Source organism: Echinops telfairi, unplaced genomic scaffold (genome assembly GCF_000313985.2).
Source record: "Echinops telfairi isolate 266 unplaced genomic scaffold, ASM31398v2 ScPeMD7_31;HRSCAF=116, whole genome shotgun sequence".
NCBI lineage: Eukaryota > Metazoa > Chordata > Mammalia > Afrosoricida > Tenrecidae > Echinops > Echinops telfairi.
The window spans coordinates 43,459,058-43,482,854 of NW_022103928.1; the positions used below are offsets into that span (position 1 = coordinate 43,459,058).

At 37.9% G+C, this 23,797-nt stretch overlaps 1 protein-coding gene across 2 annotated transcripts in view; it reads right to left on the minus strand.

The window, feature by feature from the left end:
- ACTR3B (actin related protein 3B) overlaps nucleotides 1–23,797 on the minus strand; it is a 113,455-nt gene that overhangs the window by 46,603 nt on the left and 43,055 nt on the right. For both annotated transcript variants that reach the window (XM_004702327.2, XM_045289972.1), the window contains 5 exons: nucleotides 17,302–17,397; nucleotides 15,802–15,909; nucleotides 11,104–11,247; nucleotides 7,268–7,441; nucleotides 5,639–5,731 (listed from right to left, as the gene is read on the minus strand). In XM_004702327.2, coding sequence (XP_004702384.1) covers nucleotides 5,639–5,731; nucleotides 7,268–7,441; nucleotides 11,104–11,247; nucleotides 15,802–15,909; nucleotides 17,302–17,397 — 615 coding nt within the window. The remainder of the gene's footprint in view (nucleotides 1–5,638; nucleotides 5,732–7,267; nucleotides 7,442–11,103; nucleotides 11,248–15,801; nucleotides 15,910–17,301; nucleotides 17,398–23,797) is intronic.

Genomic DNA, 23,797 nt, shown 5'->3' on the forward strand with positions numbered 1-23,797 from the left:
CAGCACAGCAGAAGAGTACAATATTAACACAAAAAATCCACCAGGTCCTTTTGCACTCTATGGAGAGCGTCAAAAAGAAAATCAGGAAGACAATACCATTTACAACAGCCACTAAAATGCTGAAATATTCAGAAGTAAATATAACCAACCAAACGAACGATTTAAACAATGAAAACTATAAAGCACTACACAAGAAACCAAGAGATCTACAGAAATGAAAGAATATACCAGGCCCATGGACAGGAAATCATAGCACTGTGAAAATGTTAATTCTACAAAAATGATTTAACTATATAATACAATCCCAACCCAGACTTCAAAACCATTTACTAAAGAAGAAGAAAAACGAATCACCAACTTTATAAGGAAAGGAATGAGATCAGGGACAAGCAAAGCATGACTAAAGAACCAGGCAGAAGACCACACACTTTCTCACCTCAAAACAGTCTATACAGTCACAGTAGTCAACACAAAGTAGTGTTGGTACAACAGACCAACGGAACAGAACTGAGAAACCGAAATTAATCCATCCATCTAGGAACAGCTGATTTTTGTCAAAGGGCTGAAACACGTTAAATGGAGAAGAGACAGTCTCTTTAACAAACAGTGCTAGCAAAACAGGACATCCATTTGAAGAGCAATGAAACAGGACCCATATAATACAGTCCATAAAGACAATGTTCTATATTTCACGTTGGTAAGTAGTGACTGGGCTTTCAGAAGTTTGTGTATGGCCATTTAAGGTTCAATTATTAATCTTTCAATGTCCAGAGGAAATAATAATGAAGAAAATTGAAGACATATAGAAATAATTAATCCAACGGACTAATAGACCACACAAGGTTCTGTGACCCTGAGACGAAAAGAACCAGATGGTGCCTGGCTACCACCACTACTAGCGTCTCTGAAATGGATCGCATTAAAAGATCCTGGACAGAGGAAGAGAAAGATATGGGACCAAATTCAAATTGATTTAAAAATAAACAAAACAGACTGGTAGGACCCTAGAGACTATGGTTCTTAGTCACGCTTCAGGTTTGGAAATACCCTCATCCACATGGCTCAATTTTCTGTAAAATAATAAACAGGTCTAGAAAGGGAACAATTGCACTAGGAAGGTCCACACACTTGAGGATAATCAACCACTGAGACCAAACGGTCAGCATGTACCCAAGGGCAGCGTTCAAAGGGTTAAGACAGATGGAGAAATAGAAACAGGAAACAGAAGGTGGAAATTATGCTTCATTGCAATCAATCATGAAACAGTGAACAAAATGGGTATAATTGTTGAATAAAAAAGATCTGTTTTATAAATCTCCTGCCAACTCAAAATAAAATGTTAAAAAGCGAATTAACTTTTCTCAAAATAAAAATAAATAAAATTAAATCAGAAAGAGTTTGTGTCATGGTTCCATCCTTTCACCATATTTATTTAATCTGTACACTGAGGGAAAAAGAAAGAGAAAGAGAGAGAAGAATGCAGCATGAGGATTGGAGGGAGACTTGTTAACAATCAGTGGTATGCAGATGTCATAACCTTGCTTGAAAAGAGAAAGGATTTGAAGCACTTACTGATGAAGATTAAATGCTTCAGAAAGGATTAATCATCAGTATAAGGAAGCAAAAATTCACACAACTAGACCAAGTTTAAAAATCATTATAAATAACAGAAAGACTGAAGTTGTCAAAGACTTCATTTTACTTGGATCCACAATCAACACAAAAGCATAGTCAGGAAATGAGATGATGGCCTGCACTGGACAAATCTGCAGCAAAAGACCTCTCAAAATGGTTAGAAAGTGAACGTGTCACTGGTATTCTCAGTCACACTCTATGCGTGCAAAAGCTGGACAATGAATGAGGAAGCCTGGAGAAAAGATGCATTTAAACTATGGTGCTGGCAAAGAACATTGAAAACGCTATGAACTGCCACAAAAATGCACAAGTACAGCCAGAACGCTCGCTGGAATTGAAGATGGGGAGACTCTGTGTCACATCCATTGGACGTGTTTTCAGGAAGGGCCATTCCCTGGAGATAAGGATGGTAAAGGATCAGTGAAAAACTAAAACCCTCAAGGCAACAGACTGACACAGTGGCTCTATCAATGGGCTCAAACATCAGACTGATGGTGGCACAGGGTCAGGCAGTTTCATTTTGAATTGGAACCAACTCAAGTACACCTACCAACACCACCACTAGTACTGTTTGTATTTGATCACTCTAGTCTGTTTGTGACACATCCTAACATTTCTAGTATGGTCTACAACTCAATGTAAAGAAAATGAAAATCCTCATAACTAGACAAGTAACATCATGACAGACAAAGAAACCATTGAAGTTGCCGGGATCTCATCTTGCTTGGCTCCACAATCAATGCTCAGAGAAGCAGCAGTCAAAATATCAAAGGGCAATTTACACTGGGCAAATCTGCTGAAATGCTAAGATGTTATTTTGAGGACTAAGGTTGCACCTGACCCAAGACACAGTATTTTCCATTGTCTCATATGCATGTGAAAGTTGGACAATGAATAAGGAAGACCAAAGAAGAATCAGTGCATTTGAATTATGTTGCTGGCAACGAATATTGAAAGTAATCATGGACTGCCAAAAGAACGAGCAAATCTGTCTAGGAAGTACAGCCAGAATAACTCTTTAGAAGCAAGGATGACAAGTTTTTGCCTCACATACTTTGGACTTATTATCAGAAGAGATCGGTCCCTGGAGAAGGGCATAATACTTGGTAAAGTGGAGGAGCAGTGAAAAAGAGGGAGGCCCTCAACCTTGGATCCAGATGGATTGACACAGTAGCTGCAATCATGGGCTCCAACGTCAGAACAACTGTGAGGACGGTGCAGGACCGGGTAGTGTTCTGTTCTGTTGCACACAGGGTTGCTGAGTCAGAACTGACTTGACGGACCATCACAACATTTCTAGTTATGGACACTGCAGTACGAGTACGAAAATTCACAGAGAGTAGTTCAGAGCCCCTGCCGTAGAATCGATTCTGACTCATAATGATGCTACAGAACACAGTAAAACTTCTTAGGATACAAAACCTTTATGTGAGCAGACGGCCTCAGCTTTTTCCTGGAAAGTAGCTGGTGGGTTTGAACTACTGATCTTGCAGTTAGCAGTCCAATACTTAACCCATAGATTTACCAGGATTTCTTCAGAGTAGTTTTTTGAAATCCCCTCATATATATTTCTTTTGAGGTGACAATGGGGCAATCAACTAAGAGTATGTAGAAAATAGATGGAAATCAGAGACTGGCTCTCCAGAGTGCTAACGGTCCAAAAATTACCTTAGTATCCTCTGCACAGATTCTATTCCTAGCTACCTAAAACCTAAATTTCCCCCTCTTCTTTATAAACTTCATTCCCTCCTCACTTTTAATCCTTCTGTTTAACTCCTCTTTCCAGATTTAGATATCAAACCCAATGTATCATCACTGACTAGGATACAATGGTCTGTATGTGAGTACATGTCTCCAAATGTCACACGTTCTGCTCTATGCTCACTTGGTGTCAATAGTTTAGCAGTTTCCTTGAGTTCTGTAAGTACATATTGTGGTTTCTGGTTTTCACATTCAGCAAAGTATTATTTAATAACTTAATAATTTTAAGCCCGGAAATGTTATCCCAGTGAAGTTATTACTTAGACAGAAAGCTCAAATTGTCTACAAGGGACAAAAGACCAGCTAAGGGTTCATTCGATAACGTTGGATAAGAAACATCATAAAAGATAAGAGTCTTATTTTCTTCTTGAAACAATGCAGTCTTTGTGTTAGCTTATCCAATCCTACTTTTTCAAATGAGGTCAGGGAACGTGTTCTGTGACCAAGATAAAAGCAGGAACACCAACCCCACCGGGGTTGGTGGGAGCCTAGGATCAATTTTGCTTCATTTCATCCAGGGCCTCTACAATTGTGCAGCTGGCACAGAACTGGGCAGTGTTCCATTCTGCTGTCCTTAGCTCCTATGAGTCAGAACCACCTGGACAGCACCTCACAACAAAAACAATTGCTCACCTCGGAGGCTCGGGGTCATCATCCATTTAACAAAGCTTCTTAAACTGGAAGTTGTGCTCCTACATGAGGTCATTGTAACTGAATGTGGAGCTCATGAGAAATCTGACAAACAGTCACAGGTTTCTGAACACATGACCAAAAAATTAATTCAAAATCAAATGAGCAATGAATCAGAGGCATATCTAGCACTGTTTGCCCATGTTTCATATTTCTTGGGCAAAATGGGGTCACCAGTAGAAAAAGCTTAAGAAGCCCTAAATTGCCTCCAAGAATATCTCTACTTCAAGAATTCTGTAAAATCCAGAGTTAGGTGAACTCAATATCACATGAGATAAAGCTCACTTCATCATGGGCAATCCATTACTGTTGGCAGAAATTTTATTTCCTTCATGATGAAGTGAAGCCTAAAGTGCTTCACTTCTCCCACTGCGAAGGGGACACAGCTAATATTAAGGGCGCTTTAGAGTGGATAGGCCAAGCCAGGTATTTATTTAACTTTCATTCTCGTCTCTCTTTTTTTGTGTCCCCTGCTTAGGACCTTTTGTTGGGGGTGGGAGGGTGTTTCATTAAGGATGTACAACAAATGTATGTTTTCACACATAAAAGTTGTCCTATACAGGAAAACTTTTTCTAATTATAAGATGAATAATATTTGTTAACTACTAAATTTCAAACAATTTAAAAATAGAAAATAGAAATAACTCATTTAATTTCTGCCTGTCCCAAAGATAATCACTTACTTTTAAGAGTTTAATATATATCATTCAATTATTTTCTTATGTGTATGCAAACCACATTTTCATATAAAATAATAGTGTAAACTGTTCACCTTGTTGTTTCAATTTATTCTATGTTCTATGACAGCTTTCATTTCAACTTGCATTGACTTACTTCATTCTATTTAAAGGCTACACAGTAGTCCATTGTATAGTGTAACAAAATTTACTCAGTCCTCACGTTAAGCTTGATCCTCTCCTCTTTAAAGTCAGTTTGAAGAGGGTAAAATGAGGTCATCAGGACTCATGCAAGGAAAGGTTAACTAAACGTGAAGAAAGCTAAAGGATCATCATTTTGTGGGCCCAAAAGTTGGTGATCAGCAAGATTTCATTTTTTAAATAACTACATGAACTAGATTTTTCTTGTCTATAGTCTCACAATTCCACAGAACCATGGAATTTAAAAAATATATTACACAAGGGTTTTCTATTTGACTGTTCCATTTTAGGCTCTAACTTTTACTTAGCACTGAGCCTAAAACGTAACTGAAGTATGACCAGTGGAATTCATGGAGAGAATGTGAGATGCTCCTTTATCACTCAATCAACATGTGTGGGTAAAACTGTCCAATTTAAAATACAGTTTGCCAGATAAGAACATAAAACATTATAAGGTTTAAATTAGATAATTAGTTAATGGAATCATAGTTCCAAACATTCAAGCCACTCACTCTCCATATAACATCTTTTAAATTGTACTGGCATGTAATAATGCTCATAAAACAGAAAGTGAAATAGAAACGTTTGCAGGTTGACATTAATAGCCCTTTCTAAAAATCAAGGACCTCTAATTTTGTAATGAAGTCAAAATACCTTACCCAAGCAGCTTATACCTTATACAACGGACGACGTACATCAATGGGGCAATTCTGTATTACTTCATCAACCACATCCGAAATAGATTCCATAAAATCTGGGTTGGCAAACTGAATTTTATATAAACATAAGAGAAACATTATGTATTTCTCTCAAATAGCACAAAATCATTTTTAAGTAACTTTAACAAACACAAAATTTACTTTAACTTTTAAAATATACACATAAACTTCAACTTCGTATCAGAATGGAATGAAGCCCATCTGACTATACTTAGAGTAATGGTGACATGGCCCCTCAAGACATAAAATGCATGGGTTTAATCAAGGAAGAATATCTAATAGCAACAAAGACAAGCCATCCCTGCAATTTGAATACAGGATGAATCATTCCATTAGGAGCTTATAAAAAACATACATATGAAGGATGTGAGATGTAATGAGAGAAACACAAGTACTACTAATGAAGTATTAACATTATGGGGGAAAATAGCAAGAATAAATCTTAAAACTTGTTCAAGAGAAGGTGAATGTAAATGTTGGGCAGAAAGAGAGAAGGAGGAGTGTTTTGTCTGATGATGGCTTTAAAAATGGAATGATCGCCATGGTAACAATCGTGTCACCGAGTCAAAAGCTGAAGATTCAATTGTGTAAGTTAAACAAGCTGAAATATAAATAACTCAATTATATAACATTTGAAATATGTTTTTAAAGGCAAGGGAAGTTTTCATTTGTTAACAGTCTGGAGGAAAAAAATAATTTAACATCCAATATTCATCAACTGTTCATTGGATATTTACTGTTTTATGGTGACTTTAAAAATCAATAGTAATAAGTCCATGAGCAAACAAAGGAACAAACTATTACTAGATTACCAGTAAGGCATATAATGAGAAATTTTTCTGTGCAAAATAATCATACATGTGACTAAACATAAACAGCAGTTTGTAACCTATTTCCAAAAACAAGTTAACAAGATTAGCGGGAAAATCTCCCCAAAAATGTATAAAAAATGTATTTAATTTGAATTTAAAATGTCTTAGTGACTGCTTTCTGCTAACATAATAATTCTCTGTGACTACTAGTTAAAATCATAAAGTATAATTCTTAAGACACTCTAAGTCATGGGATTTGACCTTCAAATCTAAATTTTGCCTAATTTACAGCAAGAAGCACAAGCAGTACAACTGTCTGGCTCAAAATGCGGGATTAGAAAGGCCAATCACAAAAGATGGAAAGGTTAAAAGCTATCCCACTTTGATGGGGATGTAACATTCTTCTCATGGTTCTTGAGATGAGTGAGATTAAGCTCAATTCCGTTAACTTCCACTGCTCTTAAAACTTCTTCCTAACCACCCCAGGCATACTCAATATAATGAATCCATGCAAACAGTCAAGTCTCTGGGGAGAGGACCCACACATGGGAGTAAGGGAAATGGGAAGAAGGTGAGTCTGGAAAAATTTACAGAGATTTAAATGTGCAAACAAGTAGCTTTACTGAAAAGATGAGAGACAACATTCTGATTTTACCTTTACAAAAAAACTGTTCTTTATTCACACTAGGTGGCAGTATTGCTCCATAGACACCCTATTTCACACACACACAGAGAGAGAGAGAGAGAGAGAGAGAGAGAGAGAGAGGCTTACCTCAGGATGAAAGAAAATTTCAGGTCCAAGGAACCTTTCATACCCAACATCTATAATGAACTTCTTTTGGTTGATTGCGTTGATACCTGTGTATTGTTTGATCCATTTCCGGGGATCCACATCGTATTTGGCAAATTCCTTCACTATATCAGGGCAAATGTAACAGTATTTCTCCTGCATATACACACACAAAAGTCATCACCAGGCATTAGCGACTATCCAGTTTCCAACCTCTGATAAGTACACAGTACTCACAAGCATTCGGTACACTTCTGAAGTCACGCCCTGCATCCATCGAAAGCATAACACCAGTGTGAAGGTGAGCATCAAGCCTCCCCTTTTACCAACCTTTCCTATTAAACATGACTATGCTTTGATTTTGGACAAGTCCGTCTATCTTCGCAAAACTCATTCAATCAATAAGTGCTTCCTGAGTCCTTCAGCACTCGGAAGACACAGTGAACCAAGCAGATCCCGGGGCTGCCCTACAAAGCTCACCCTCTGTATTATAGGGTGATCCGTCCCAAGGGAAAAAGGAGAAGGGAAGTGAGCTGGGAGGACTGGCGACTGCTTACACCAATGAGCTGCTGCTACTAGGAACCCTACGCATGTTTCCATCACCAACAGTGATCCCTGAGTACATGAGGGTACTTGAAATCCTTGGTAATCTGGGTGTTTTATCTGTCTTGAGAGCTAACTTCAGCAACGCTGCCTGTGTCTACTAGTTCACCAGCTTCTAAAAGCAAGTTTCCTACAAGCAGGAGCCACGTGCCCAGCCTAGCACCTGGTACACACGTGGTGCTCAATAAACAACTGGAATGAATGACTCCCTCAAATAATATCGGAGGTGTTTTTGTATTTCCTTTAAAGTTTCTTATAACCTTGAAGCATAGTTTGATACCTTCTGGATATTTCTGCCACACACTTTAGCAGAAGTATATAACTGGTGAACTAGAATAGCTACACGATTCTGTGTTCCCCAATAATAGAGAGAATGGGTCAGTCAATATAATTTTAAATCCACCTGAACTGGAGATTAAAATCAGAAAATTGTCCTTAGAGTCCTGGTCATGTAGTGTAGCAATGTTAACCTTAAAATTCTGAACTTACACTGCTGTATAAGATAAATGCAATTGAGTGCCTCTCATGTCCACAGGAGACAATCCTGTTAGTAATATTATACAGTAGTAACTCTAAACCATTCTGTCCAGGACCACCCCCTTTACAGACAGAAGAAAGTAAGAAATAAATACCAGGGCTAACCTATGCAATAGGCTCAGTGTCCCTGGTTTGGAGAACACCCAGGGAGCTCATTTGATTCCCAGTCTTTACAGCTGGAGAGAAATGATGTCCAAATCTGAGCATCCCAGCTAATGGGTCAAGGACAAGACTAGAACTCAATTTGAGGATCAGGAAATTAACCTTACTTAATCAATAATGGTATTCAGAGATTTTTACTGGAAAAGGGAGATTCGCCAGATTTGCCCCTTAAGAAAAGATTTAATTCTGATTTATATTTGTAATAGAGTTGGGGTGAGAAAGCAACTTTGGTCAAATATCAAAATTTTTCTTATTGAAAGATGGCAAGGAAAGGAAGAGAGAAAGACTTTAATAATAATAGGTCCGTCGACAAAGAAACTCTTTAAAGTGAAGAGATTGGCCACCCTACCTACATGTACCAAAGTACCCTATCCTAAAAAACGTCTCTCCTTCCACCAAAAGCATCATATAAACCTTTAAAATAATCTTTGGTGATTTATTTTCTTTAACTGTAACTCCAACCCATCGGTAAGTTCTGTCCATGACTTATTCCTGCAAAATATTTCTTAAATAATAAATCCTACTTGCTACCATTAACCCTAGTCCAAATCACCATGGCTTTCTGTGGCTTGCCACTTCCATGCCTACTTCCTCCCTTCTCCCTCCATCATTTTCTACTACACATTGAGGGGGATATTTTAGAACCTTACTGGAGGGTGTCACTTCTCTGCTTCAAAGTCTCCCACAGCATCCAGTGCACTTAGAAAGAAATCCAAACTTATCACCGTGGTCCACGTATGTCCACTGACTCCTCTCTATAATCTCATCAATCCCTTCCTCCTCTTAGCATGGACTTCAACCCACTGGTTGAGTACCACTCCTTGAACATACAAGCTTTATTTCTGGCTCCCTCCTGGTCCCTTGAACTGGCTGCTCCCTCTGCCTAGAACACTCTTGGCTGGATCCTTCTCATCATCCTTCAGGTCTAAGAAGCTTCCCTTCAACATCACCCTCTCTACCCCCTTCTGTTTTATCACCCAATTAACTTTGATTTTTCATCATCTCTCTCTGTCTCCCCTAACTAGCATATAAGATCCTCAGTGGGGTAAGCTATCTTTCTTGGAATCCAGCAGAGTAGGCACTTAGTAGTCACTGAATAAAATTAATGAGTACAGATTCCATACTGTTTATTCACTGTCTACCATGTTATAATGGAGCAAGGCCGCTACACAGAAAATGTAAGAAGTAATATCTACCTCCCATGCACAGACTTTCAGAAATTCCTTTGGATTAATAAATTCTAATTTGTCTATCGAAATACTCAAGATAGGACAGTATTAAATCACTGGCTATATACATCTCAGGGTTAACCACCTTCATCAAGTCACCAAATGGCTAAGACCAGCCTCAGTTGTGAGATGTTTAGATAGGAGGAAAGCAGAGAGTAAAAGAGGGCACAAGGACAAGTTGAAAGCAGGCCAAGTAACCTGTACACTCTTGCCCAGCTCAGTAACAATGTGTTCTATGTAAAGGAGAAGCCCAATATGATAGGTCATACTCCTACACTTAAATTCTTCTCCAAAACCCAAATTCCTCCCTGTTCAACTATAGAAGGTGCCCTGGTAGCATAGTGGGCTATGGATTCAGCTGTTCACCATAAGGTCAGTGATTCAAATCTACCAGTCACCCCATGGGAGAAAGATGAGGCTGTGGGCTGCTGTAAACATTTAGTCTCAGAAACTCAAAAGGGTAGCTTACTGTGTTCTATAATGTCACTATGGGTCATAACTGAGTTGAGAGTAGTGAGTTTTTTGAGTTACATCTATATAATTATCACCCTGATTACGAAGGATGTTGTGTATTTTAATTTAAAAATAATTTGTCCTGATTTTACAACATAAAAGGAAAAATACCTTTTAAAGAGTCTGTGAACTGCCACATACAGTGTAATACAAAAACCAAACTGTTGAATCAGGTTGAGTAGTTTATTTTAAATAAGAACTAATCAGCCATTTTACTTCTAATCATTGATTAAATAACTGAAAGTTCCCAGCTTAATAACCAAAGTCTAGAAAATACAGGTGAATTTTGTCTAATAATTCTGGATCTGCAATGTCATTATTTGGAACTATAATTCTCAGGGCCTGGAACCAAGAACACTCTAGGGCCCTAATCTGAACACTGGCTGATTTCAAGAGTTTTCTGACGGTCAGTGCTGCTACTGCTTACCTCCTTATTCTAAGCACAGAGGAAGATATGGGAAAGAATGCAGTTAATTGAAGGTTCTATCTAATTAGGCTCCAATTAAATGATGCTGTACTGTCTTCATTTGTACTCAGTACTGTGATCAAGTTGTTCTCGTGTACAGTTAAATACTAGCTATGGACCCGCAACAGGGCGGTTGTGTTGAGAAGAGGTGAAACTTGAAGTCTCTCAGTCTACTTAACTCAAGAGTAAATCACGATACACAGTCACAGGAAGGAAGGTGGGAACAGAGATAATGGCATACAGGGAAAATGTCCAAAATACCACTTATACCTCACCCCCAAAACAACCAATTTTATGTCTGTTTTTACCTTAATGGCTTTTGCAGTCTCCAGTGATTGCTCAGGAGGGATTCCCACCTCCCTCTCCCTTAGCAGCTGTTGAATGAAATATGTAATATCTCTACCTGCAATTGGGATGTGTTTGATGCAGCTTCCAATTACATAACCTTCTGCCTAAGGGAGAAGAGGAGTCAGAAGAACCCATATGAGTGATGCCAGCAGTTCAGAGCAGCATTAACTCACCAAGTTTCCTACCCTACTTACCCACCCTGTCCCACTCAGTTCATTAACAAGCATGCAGTGTCCCCAGTTCATGCAGATCTTAATGACTGCATAGCAACATCATTCATATTTAAATTCAAAAATCATTCCAGTAACCTGAGACTATATAAATTATCAAAGTGATTTTCTCATTAAGAATAGAAACTAAGGAAGATAGTTCGTATCCAAAAAGTTAAGGTATCTGTTAGAACAGTGAATCCAATAACTCATACACAGACATACACACATACCATGCCCCACCACCTACAAATTTTTAAAAGGGGGGGGGGGGGAATTTCGAAATTGATAAACCAACTACAGATCTATCTATCATTAATTTAAAATCTATCTAGATATTAATTTTAAAATTGTTTAAGCACCCAGGCATTAGATTCAAGAGACCAGGACTGACACCAGATCTCTTGAATCTATATATGTTAGCTGAATGACTACGGACTTGTTTGTTAACATGCATCAGGCTTCAGTACCCTCTCTCAAAATATAGGAATTGACCACACAGATTAAATGAAATATCATTTGTCCAGCATTTAACATAGATTTTTAAAACATATATGAAATACTCAATAGGTGACAATATTGATATAAGATTTCTATTTATAAGGGTTAATTCTTATAACAGCCTAACTATTATGCTATTTGAAAAAGAGCACTGATCAGTATTTAGAAAGCAAATCTCTCAGCCAGCTTACTCAACCTGCTCCCCTGAGCCAGTAGAGACCAGGTTCCTGTGGTAGAAAATGAGATGAGGTAGACACCTTACCCAGCCACCTGTAGCTGACCCCTAGCAAAAGCCAGGGCCAAGTCCTGAATGAATCAAGAGCTCGCATAACTATAGCAATGGTGGGTGAGAAGCTATGGAGTCAGTGCTATGCCTGAGGCTTCCCTATCAGCCTTCACATAGGCAAGAAACACACTGTACCATAGCAACCACTGTCACACAGTTTGTTCTGCTCAAGATCAGAGCCAGAAAACTGCCTACATACCACATCTTCATCAGATCGGAGGAGGTGAAACAAACACCCAGGTTTCATGTTTTGCCACGGGCTTCTGTGGCACCATATCCCAGTGAGGTCGACAAGAATGGGACTGAAATGCGACCTTCAGCTTTACAAATGTACCATTCCTAATAAAGACAAGCTACATGCATAATTACCCATGGAGTTACGAGGACAGGTTAATAAATACCTCTTTCTTTCTAGTGTACCTAATTTCTAGAGGGAAAAGAAGATGTGGCTTTTCTGCAGAGTCCAAGTTCTTTGTAAAATACTTTTAAGATGAAGATAAAAAATATGTATGAAGTAATACAATATTAAGAGTAAACTTAAATCTATAAAAATATATAAATTAGTCACAACTGCTTTAGTCTATACATCACATATGACATTTTCTAAGTTAATTTATTCAGTGTTAAATAAGCATCAGCTTCGTCACAATACTGGAAACATCAAAACAACCTAAATGTTCAACAACAGTAAAATGATTAAGTAAATTGGGGTATACTTATATGACAGGTTATTGTGTAGTTGCTAAATACTTTTTCACAGGATACAGCAAGAAAAAATCAGGGCCAAATTAATGAGCAAAATATAACTTTGAGGCTATAAGATATGAAATAATATAGAAAACCAAATACCGTATATGCCAACTGTGGGGGTTGGGGGTGGACAAGAAAAAGCTTGGATGGTTTTACAACTAAAATTATAATGTGGTTCTCTTGGTGGATGTATGGGTAATCTTATTTTCTGCTTCACTGTTTGACCAAAATTTTCTTATAACAAATATCATTTATAAAATCAGGGGTACAGGAGATGAATTAACATAGAGTTAAAAACAAATTTTCTCATTGAGCCTACTCCTCTTCTCCTAAACCAGACACAAAGGACAGGCAAAGAAACAAAAGTGAAACAGCACAGGTGCCCAAGTCACATCTGCAGCCTCACTAAGTTTTATTGTACTTGGAAGATACCCCAGAAAGAAAGTCAGAGTCTGAAATTCTCAGTTAGGAGTAAATATCAACCTCTCAATGAACCTAAAAGGAATGCACAGAAAACACCTTTCTGAAAGGTCAGTCACTGCTGCCATCTCAGCTCATCCCCAGGGCATGACAGGGAAAGGGTGGACTCAGGTAAGTAGGATTTTGCTATTTTCAGTCCTGATTATAGTAATAATTTCCACTGCAACAGTTTCTGGCCTTTAAGGAATTAAAACAATATTTTAGACATACTTCAACTTCTTAAAATATAATAATAAGTCTTTTTCCAATAGAAGTGAACAACTTTTACAGCTATTTTTAAAATGAGGTACAGATACATAGACCTGTCTATTCAGAAAACATTTGTAATACAAATAACTAGTAGTGGCAGCTGTCCTTAAGAACAGGATCAGGAATGACAAGTCTGAATTTCTACTGTATGTGCCGTACTACCATTCCAATTAAATTTTTAAAATTCAATTCTAAATAATTCATTTGACAAAAAAAGAAAACTGTGGAAGGTTCTGTACACATATATTTGAAATTAATTCTCTAATCGTTTCTAATTTAAAGCTAAAAGCTGGCATTCCAGAGCCTTCCAGAAGTCAAAATATACACTCTTCTTCCTAGTTCTCAAACTAAAACGTAACAAGCAATTTTCTATATAAAATTACAGATTAAAGCCATTCACATCTTTCCAAAGAACAGAGAAATAATCCCACAAGTGTTCATACCCTATACTAACAAATCTGATATTCAAAATGTTTATTTCTCAATACTCAGAATTTGGGCCAAAAAAATGCTCTTGCTGGTATCATTCCCAGGAAGATCAATCAGGGTCTCAGAGATTCCAAACTATTGCCAATATTCTGGCTGAGGAAATTGACACCATGAAACTAAAATCGTCAAAGTCCTGGATCCTGATTATTTCTTCTTTTCTCCATCACATACCTTCAAAATCAAACTAAACTCACTGCCATTGAGTTGATGCCAACTCACAGCGACCCTATAAGACGGGGTGAACTGCCCCTGAGTGTTTCCTAAACTATAACTCTTTAAGGGGGTAGAAAGCTCCATCACATACTGAAGCTTCAAAAAAATCTTGCTAAGCTACACTGAAAGCACTGACAAAAAACAGGCTCCTGGAAATGATAGCTACCAACTGAGCTGTTTTAACAAATGGTGTAATGATGGAAATGCTCATTTGTCTATATCAAGAAATTTGGAAGACAGTTACATGCATCAAAGAACTGGAAAAGATTCTTATTTGTGCCCACTGCAAAGGAAAGTGATCTAACAGAATGCAGAAATAATCAAGCAATGCATATCACAGACAAGTAAAATTTTCCTGAAGAGATTTTTAAATGGCTGCAGCATACATTGATATAAAGTCAGAAGACATGGAATGAGGAATATCATAGGTGATATCAGACGTATCTTGACTGAAAACAGAGACTAAGAGACAGAAATTTACTTTGTTTCACTGACCATACAAAGGCATTCAATGGTATGGACCATAACAAATTAAAGAAAACACTTACAAAAAATGGGAATTCCAGAGCACCTAATTGTGGTCATGCAGAACAGGTACACAGACCAAGAGGCTGTATACAGAACACATAAACTAAATGGTTTAAAGTCAAGAAAGGTTGGAATCAGAATTGTTAGTAAGCTCACCATACTTAGTCAAACTGTATGTTCAGCAAAGACTGTGTCTGACTCAAGGGTTTCCTGGTCTTCTCAATCGCCTCATATGCATGGATAAGAAAGAAGAACTGATGCCTTTGAAGTATGAAGCTGGTAAAGAATACGGAATATACCATGGACTGGTGGAAGAATGAATAATCTGTCTTGAAAAAGTATAGCCAAATGCTCCATAGAAGCAAGGATGGGAAAAACTTCATCTCATGTGCTTTGGACATGTTATCAGGAAAGGCCAGTCCATGGAGAAGGGCAGCAGGTTTGGTAAAAAACAGTGAAATAGAGGAAACCCCTCAATGAGATGGACTGGCGCAATGGCGCTGCAACAATGGGCTCAAATATAACAACAATTATATGGATGATAAAGGACCAGCCAATGTTTTGTTCTGTTGTACACAGGGCTGGAGACAACTCAAAGGTATCTAAAAATGACACCCTTTTTAAGTACGACTATTATTTCAACAGCCCTGGTAGTACACTGTTTATAGCACTTGGCTGCTAACCCAAAGGTGGGCAGTTCAAACCCACTAGCTGCATTATGGGAGAATGATGTGGCAGTCTGCTTAGAGAAAGATTACAGCCGTGGAAACCCTACAGGAGAGTTCTACTTTAACCTGCAGGGTCATTCTAGGTCAAAATGTAAGGGATGGTAGTGGGTTTGGTTTGGTTTGGGGTTTATAACTTTAAAAGTAGTAATTTAATTACAGAAAGGTGTTTTTCAAAAATCTCTCCTTCCCTCCAACGAGGTATGAAGTTCTGAGTATTGTACTTACCACGGGGATGACATGGGTAACCCCATCACCGCTGTCAATGACTGTCCCTGTTAATGTGCGCTCTCCAACCTGTCGGGAGGTCCACGATGCCGCCAAAGCCAGCACGGCCTGCAATGCAAAATGGACACTAGCATACAAGGACATGTTTAAAAAGGAGTTTACCCACCTGTTCACAGGTTCAGCCACAAACTCTTTTCTTGTTTAATAACAAGTCTTTGAGTAGAATCAGAAGATTTTAGTAATAACTGACTGATTCCCAATAAAGATCCATAGAATGGACACAAAGAAATAAACCATTTGTGAAATCCCTAAACATACAAATTACCAGGTCTCACTCCATAAATTCTAGTGGGGTAGCTCTAGCCCAGAAGCCTTCAATTATGCCCAGTGGTGTCCTCAGGGAACATTTGGGATCATCTTCAGAAATGTTTTACCATCACCCTTGGAGGAAGTGCTGAGCATCCAACTATGCACAGATAGCCCTGCAACAAAACATTATTGAGCTCAAGGCAGTAGGGTTGAAACCTTAATCTAGGATTAAGTCCAGTAATTTATGTTTTTTAAAAAGCATTCTCTACTGGCAAATTTGATGCACAGACCATTTTGAGGACAGGTTCAGTCTTCTAAAGTATCTCCCAAATTCATGGAATTTGGGAACGGGACAAGATTTATGTTTAAATAAATTTAAAAATACTAAAATAAACAAATTTCTTCAAGTCAGGAATTCTCAGAGCTTTCACCATGCTAATAAGTAGCAAAAGGAGGATATCTTGTGTAATATCTCCACAACTGATTTTTCTCTGAGACTCTTCCACCTTTGTCTCACAAGGAACTAGCATTATGCAATATATATATATTGTGGTAAGCACCCATCTCATTTATAACGAGAAATTTCAAAAATGGTATGAATTTGGGGATGTATTTAGGGAGTATGTATTTACAGAATGTGTGTGTGTGTGTGTGTGTGTGTGTGTGTGTGTGTGTGTGGTGTGTTAATTCAGTGTGTGTGATTTGGAATTATCATAGTTTCCACTACTAGAGAGCTAAAAGTGCACTTGAGACAGAGTGGCGTATAGAGGTAGGAGGCTATGTTGAGGGTGTGATGTGGGGGTGTGTATGTGGTACACAGGCAGGAGTTGGGTATGTGGGTGGCATAGAGGGTATATGTAGGAGCACGGTGCACTATACAGTATGTGTGTATGTGTGGTGCAATGCATGTGTACATGGGGTCTGATGTGAGGGATGTGTCTGTGAAGTTCGTGTACATTGTGTAATGTGGTGGGGAGTCATACAGGGTGAGGCGGAGTGATATGCGGTATAAGGGTCCATATGTAGGTATACACACATATATTTATATGTGTTGAGGACTGGAAAAGGAATTTTGAAGAACAACATACATAAGCTTAAAACAGAGAAACTTTGGAATTAGCATAGCTTCCAGTACGTAGCTTCTAGATAGCTACGATTCCTTGGGAATCATAAAAATAACCTTGTTTTTACCTGAACTGCAATGTAGAGTCCTGGTACATTAAATGATTCAAACATGATTTCTGCAAGATATTCTCTATTTTCGGGTGTATTCAGTGGCGGTTCTGTCTGTAAGAGAACATTCACTATATTCCATGTAATTAAATCAGAACCATGAATAATTTAATCTAAAAGCATGTTAGCTAGCGTGTTATACAATTCTCTCATTTTACAGATAAAGTATGCCCAGAATGATTTAAAGAAACCTGGCTCTGGATCTTCAAGTTTTCAGATGGCTAAGTAAAGAAGTACCTGAATCCTTCCATTTTCACTGACCACCCCAAAACAAGAAAGAGCACAAACTGATGAAGAGGAAAATCTATCTTCAATAACATAATAAAACATATATACACCCTGAAACTCAACATACCTGAATACAAGTTGTCAAAGGCAATGAAAACTCAACCACTGTTGATGGAGGGACCAAGAGAGAATACCAATACATTAGAGCTCAGAAAGATGATGGCTTTCTCAAAGAACAGGAAAGCAAAGAAACCATAGTCAAACGGCTGCAGAGGCTTCCCTGACCCATCTGACACTGAGGAGCAACAGCGAGGCCAGTCAGACACAGCATCTCAGAAGCTGAGGCACAAGGCAGAAGACTCCACAGGAGAAGTAGAGTTCCAGCAAAACTTTGTCAGAATCAGATTCTTCTATGATTTCCTTTTCTCAACAAGGTTTTAAATTCTATACCATTAACGAAATTAATGACACTATCAATATAATAACCTATACTGTTCTCTATAATAGTGATGCCTCTTAAGTTGAACCAGAGATATATATAAACCATAGATATATGGTTGCATTGGGGGCTCCCACTTCATTACAGCCCCAGTGTAAGAACAATCAGTTTTGATGACATGGCCCTACTTAATTCTCACTGTTACTGAGATCACTTAAGGTAAGTGTGTTATAGCCTCTGAGGTCTTAATGGCTTGTCTAAGTTAGTCGTCAACTATGACCACATGGAAGACGCACACCAACTTGTGTGATCCCAACAATCATAAATAATAAAATCCTAGACCAGAAGAGGGAATGGTATCAGAGCTTAAATTATGAGCACTCCATTTGCAAGAGACCATGGATGATAGTGGAAGCCCGAAATCCATTTGCAGGGTCCTTATGTGGCCTGAACCTCTGGTGAGTCCCCTCTGACCATAGTCCAGGGATGTGAATAGCCTTGCTACCACACAGAGCATTATAACATTGATTATGGCAGATGTGTTAGATTAAAATGCAATACCTTATCATTCGACCTCCCCTTTGGCCCATTTTAAAGTTGTTCCAGTTTTTAATATTTTCAACTTTTCTTTTTCGATAAGAGAGAATTTTTCTGTTTTGTGTAATCATTGTTGTTGGATTTGTTGTTATTGTCCACTTCCTGTTTGTGCTTTACATGAATTTTTGTATATTAAATCAGGGTAGGTAAATCTGTGGAGACTGTAACTAGATTAATAATGATGTAGGGCAATAACAAGGGAAAACAGGGTGCTAACAACAAGGAAGACAAGAAGAAAATGTTCTGAAATTGGTTGTGGTGATGACTGCACAATTCTTAATATGATAGAATGATTAAAATGTGTAATATGTAAAAAATGTATAATATGTTAAGTATATGACAATAAAACAAAAAAGTACCTATACAAATTCATAGATTTCATAAGTGAACACTAAAACCAAAGACTACATGACTCGTGGGATGACATCAAGAATACCATACATGAAGAAAATAAGGTTACTAAGAAGGTAGGGAAAGGGAAGTAATAAGCTAGAGGTGTAGAGTTAACTTGGGTGGAGAGAGAATATCCTTCAAGAGGGAGATGGGAAGAAGCAGTCTCTCCTGATAACATGTCCAAAGGATAGGAGACTAAGTTGTTATCCTTTCTTCCAAAGAGTATTCTGCCTGTGCTTCTTCCAAGGCAGATTTGTTTGTTATTTTGGAAGTTCATGGTACTTCCAATATTTTTCACCAACACCAAAACTGCATTGATACTTCTTCAGTCTTCTTATTCAATGTCTAACTTTCACATGCCTATGAGGCAACTGAAAATACCACGGCTTGGGTGAGGTGCACCTTAGTCCTCAAAAGAACATCCTTGTTTTTCAACACTTTAAAGAGGTTTTGTGCAACACAGATGTATCTAATGCAATTCGTCTTTTGATCTCGACTGCTGCTTCCATGAGCATTGACTGTGGATCCAAGCAAGACAAAATCCTTCAAACTCAGTATTTTCTGTCTTTATCATATTACCTATTGATCTAGTTGTGAGGATTTCTGTTTTCTTTGCACTGAGTTGTAATCCACACTGAAGGCTAAAATACTTAATCATCACCAACAAATGCTTCGTTATCACTTTCAGCACGGTGGTGCTATCTCACAGGTTGTTCAGAAACATTCCTCCAATCCTGCTACCGCATATAAGTTAATATTCTCTGATTATTCGTTCAGTATACAGACAGAACAAGTATGGTGAGGAATGTAGCCCAGACATACACCTTTCCTGATTTTAAACCATGCAGTATTTCCTTGCTCCATTCCCACAGCAGCCTCTTGATCCATGTAAAGGTTCAGCATGAACATGATGAAGTGTCCCAGAATTCCCATTCTTCTCAAGGCTACCCATAGCTTGTTATGATCCACACAGACGAATGCCTTCACATTGTCAATGAAACACAAATAAACATCTTTCTAGTATTCTCAGCTCTCAGGCACAATTCATCTCAGAACAGCAATATCCCTTGTTCCATGTCTTCTTCTGAATCTACTGCTGCAACCATTGTTAGATGATCTTCAACAAAATTTTACTTGCATGTTATATCACTATTGTTCTATAATTTTTGCATTCTGTTGAGTCACCTTTCTTGGGATTGGCTACAAATATGGATCTCTACCAGTCAGTTGGCCAAGTAGTTGTCTTCTAAATTTCCTGATATAAATGTGTGAATGCTTCATCAGCTCGTTGAAACATTTCAATTGGCATTCCATCAATTCCTGGAGCTTTTTGTTTTTGTTAATGTCTTCAGTGCAGCTTGGACTTCTTCCTTCAGTACTATTGGTTCTTGCTCATACACGACTTCTTGAAAGGTTGAATGTTGACTAGTTCTTCTTGCCACAGTGACTTTGTATTCTTTCCTTCTTCTTTTAATTCTTTCTGTACCATTCAATATTTTGCCTATGGAATCTTTCAATATTACAACTCAAGGCTTTAATTTTTTCTTGAGTTCTTTCAGATTAAGATACGTTGAGCATATTCTTACTTTTGGCTTTCTAACTCTTGGTATATATAGTTTACTATAATATTTCACTCTTCTCCTGCTGCCCTTTGACATTTTGTTTCTTTCTTTCTTTTTTTTAATAAATACAGATGATCACATTTAACTGGAAAGGCTTCCTGGAGCTGAACGTTTATATCAGGCATGTTAAGAAGGTAACAAGAATGGTACAGAGTAGGAATGATCCCTTACAGAAGAGAAGACTGCAGACTCCGACTGAGACTGATTAGCATGAGTTTTACTATGAAAACATGTGCTCCTTATATTACCAGCACTGCTTTGGTAATTCCCTTTGAAATTTTCTATTCAAGCTGATTTACTTCATCATTTCTTCTATTTGCATTAGCTACCCTACAATGAAGAATAGGCTTCAATTTCTTCTGGTATCCACTGAATCTTTTCTTTTATTCCTATCTTTTGAATGATTTTTTTGCTTTCTTCATGTATAATATTCTTGATGTCATCCCACAGTTTTTCATATATTCTGTCAATGGTTAATGCATTAAATCTGTTCTTGATATGTTTTCGAAATTCAAGAGAGATATACTCAAAGTCATATATTCTCGCTCATGAATTTATTTTCATTTTCAATTTCAACCTGAACTTACAGATGACTCATTGATAGTCTGTCACAGTCGGGCCCTGGCCTGGTTTTAGCTGCTCATATTGAGCGTCTCCATGATGTCTTCCCACAAATGTAGTCAGTCTGATGTCTGTGTATTCTATCTGGAGAAGTCCACACGTACAGTCACCGTTTGTGTTGTTGAAAAGGGGTACTTGCAATGAAGAAGTCGCTGTCCTTGCACAATTCTATCATGCGATCTCCAGCTTCATTTCTATAACCAAGACCATATTTTCCAACTACTTTTTCCTCTTTATTTCCAATTTTTGCATTCCAGTAGCCAAAAATTATCAATCAATCTCGAATGAATCTTTGATCAAATTCAAACTAAAAACATTGGTAAAATTCTTCAATTTCTGTATCACTAGCTTTAGTGGTTGGTGCATAAATTTGAGTAATAGTTGTTCTGATTGAATTTCCCGTATATGATAGACATTATCCTATCAGAGACAGTATTTTACTTCAAAATAGATCCTTAAGTGTCCTTTTTGACAATGAAATGCTATTCCTCTTGATTGTATCACTACCAGGATAGTAACCATATGATTTTCTGACTCAAAATGGCCAATACCAAGCCCTTTCAGCTCACTAACACCTAGAATATCCATCTTTATATATTCTAGCCAATTTTTAAGGCCTTCAAATTTTCCTAGATTCATACTGAAACATTCCAAGTTCCAATTATTAATTGTTTTTTGCAGCTGTTTCTTCTCATTTTGAGTCAGGCCCCATCAGCCAAGGAAGGCCCCAAAAGCTGTACTCCCATAAGCTTTACTCCATTTGTGTCATCACAGTTGACTACTTTGAGAAAGCAGCTCTTCCTCGGTCAAATTTTGTGTGCCTTCCAACGTGAGGGGCTCATCTTCTGGCACCATCGCTGACAATGTTCTGCTTCGGCTCATTAGGTTTTCAGTAACTAGTAATGTTTCCAGGCTATCAGTAGGGTTTTCAGTAGCTAACTCCTCTGAAGCACTCTTCCTTCTTTTCTTAGTCTAGAACCTCTGCTGAAGCCTGTTCGATTTGGGTGATCTGATGGTATGTGAAGCAGCAGGGATACAGCTTTCAGCATTATGGCAACACACAAGCCACCACAGTAAAACAAACTAACAGACAAGTGATGGAGAAACAAAATTACTTTATGTGCAACAGTGGTTCTTGAATGTCTGAAAATAGTGGAACCATTGAAAAGATATAAATTGAGAGTTATCAAATCTGGGAAAGAAAATGCGGAAGATGCAATATTTAGTATACAATTATATGAAAAGATTAAATTATACTAATTGTTAATACGATAGTACTACTATAAGGGGGAAATTTTCACTGTTATAAGCCTTTGAAGAAAGCCCACATAAACTCCTAATACAATGTTCTAATTTATTTATTCACAGGAAAAGAAACTTAGGAAAAGAAAGATGGCAACACAGAGCAGAAGAAGATACAGGTCATCTTAACATAACTTTTCCCTGGCACTCTGGGTCACTAATGTGGATGGCACATTCCAAGTCAGTAGAATCCAGCAGGCTTGTGAACACAGCCAAATTCTTGTTTTGCCATTGTCTTCATACCTGTGAGTTACAACAATATGGCAAGTGCTGAGAAATACCTATCTAATATCCAATTTCTCCATCTTCTTAGTGATAGACCTCTGACCGAGCAGGCCAGACTAAAAGAATTTCCCAGATTTCCTTGTGGATAAGGGTGGCTCTGAGTAATTTCTGGTGAATAGATATACCAAAAGCTCATGGGTCTGTCTATAAGGAGAACTTCTCACAAAGTTGAGGGTAGACTCAAGTAACAGACTTCTTTCTGCTGTTACCACTTTCTTCCTGGAAGGTAGAAATAATGACTGGAACTACAGTAGCCAACTTGGAAGCATGAGTCATCCTTAGGATAGAAACCATACACAAAGGTGGAGTGGAAAGATTCCTAATGACACCAAGAAGCTGCTAACACACTAAAACCAGATTCATGCTACAATTTTTTTTTTTAAGAAAAGTAGACCCTTTAATTTGTTTAAATTATTGATCTCCAGATATCCATTACTTGTTGCTGTTCATAAGATTTTTAATATTTCAGTTATGATTTTAACTATTCTATCTGCTAAGGATTAACAGTACAAGCATGAAGGAAATTTACCCTTTTTATCACTTTCTTATCACATCATGCCATGAATCTGACGGGCAGAGTTCACATCAAAATGTATATGCAATATTTGCTTCTGTGCTGACCAAATAAAGTAGATTATTTATGAACTTTCATTTTAGGTTCATTGCATTTTTTAGCAAATGAAGTTTGACTTTCCATGTTAAAGACCAACATCTCTAAATGGCTATCTTATATGAGCTCTTATGTGCCAGTTAAATCAAGAAAAAAAATGTTTTTAGTAAAAAGTCCCAGTGGGCTGTGTCTCATTTGGTCCCCAGGCCTAAGATCTGATGGCCTTCTCGTTGGAAAGTGCAGGATAACCCCTGATGAGGCAGAGTGGGGCAGACAGAATGAAGCAGCTGGGAAGCATGATTGATCCTACAACTCTATACAAGGTAGTGAAATATGTCCTAGAAAAGAGCAAATGCC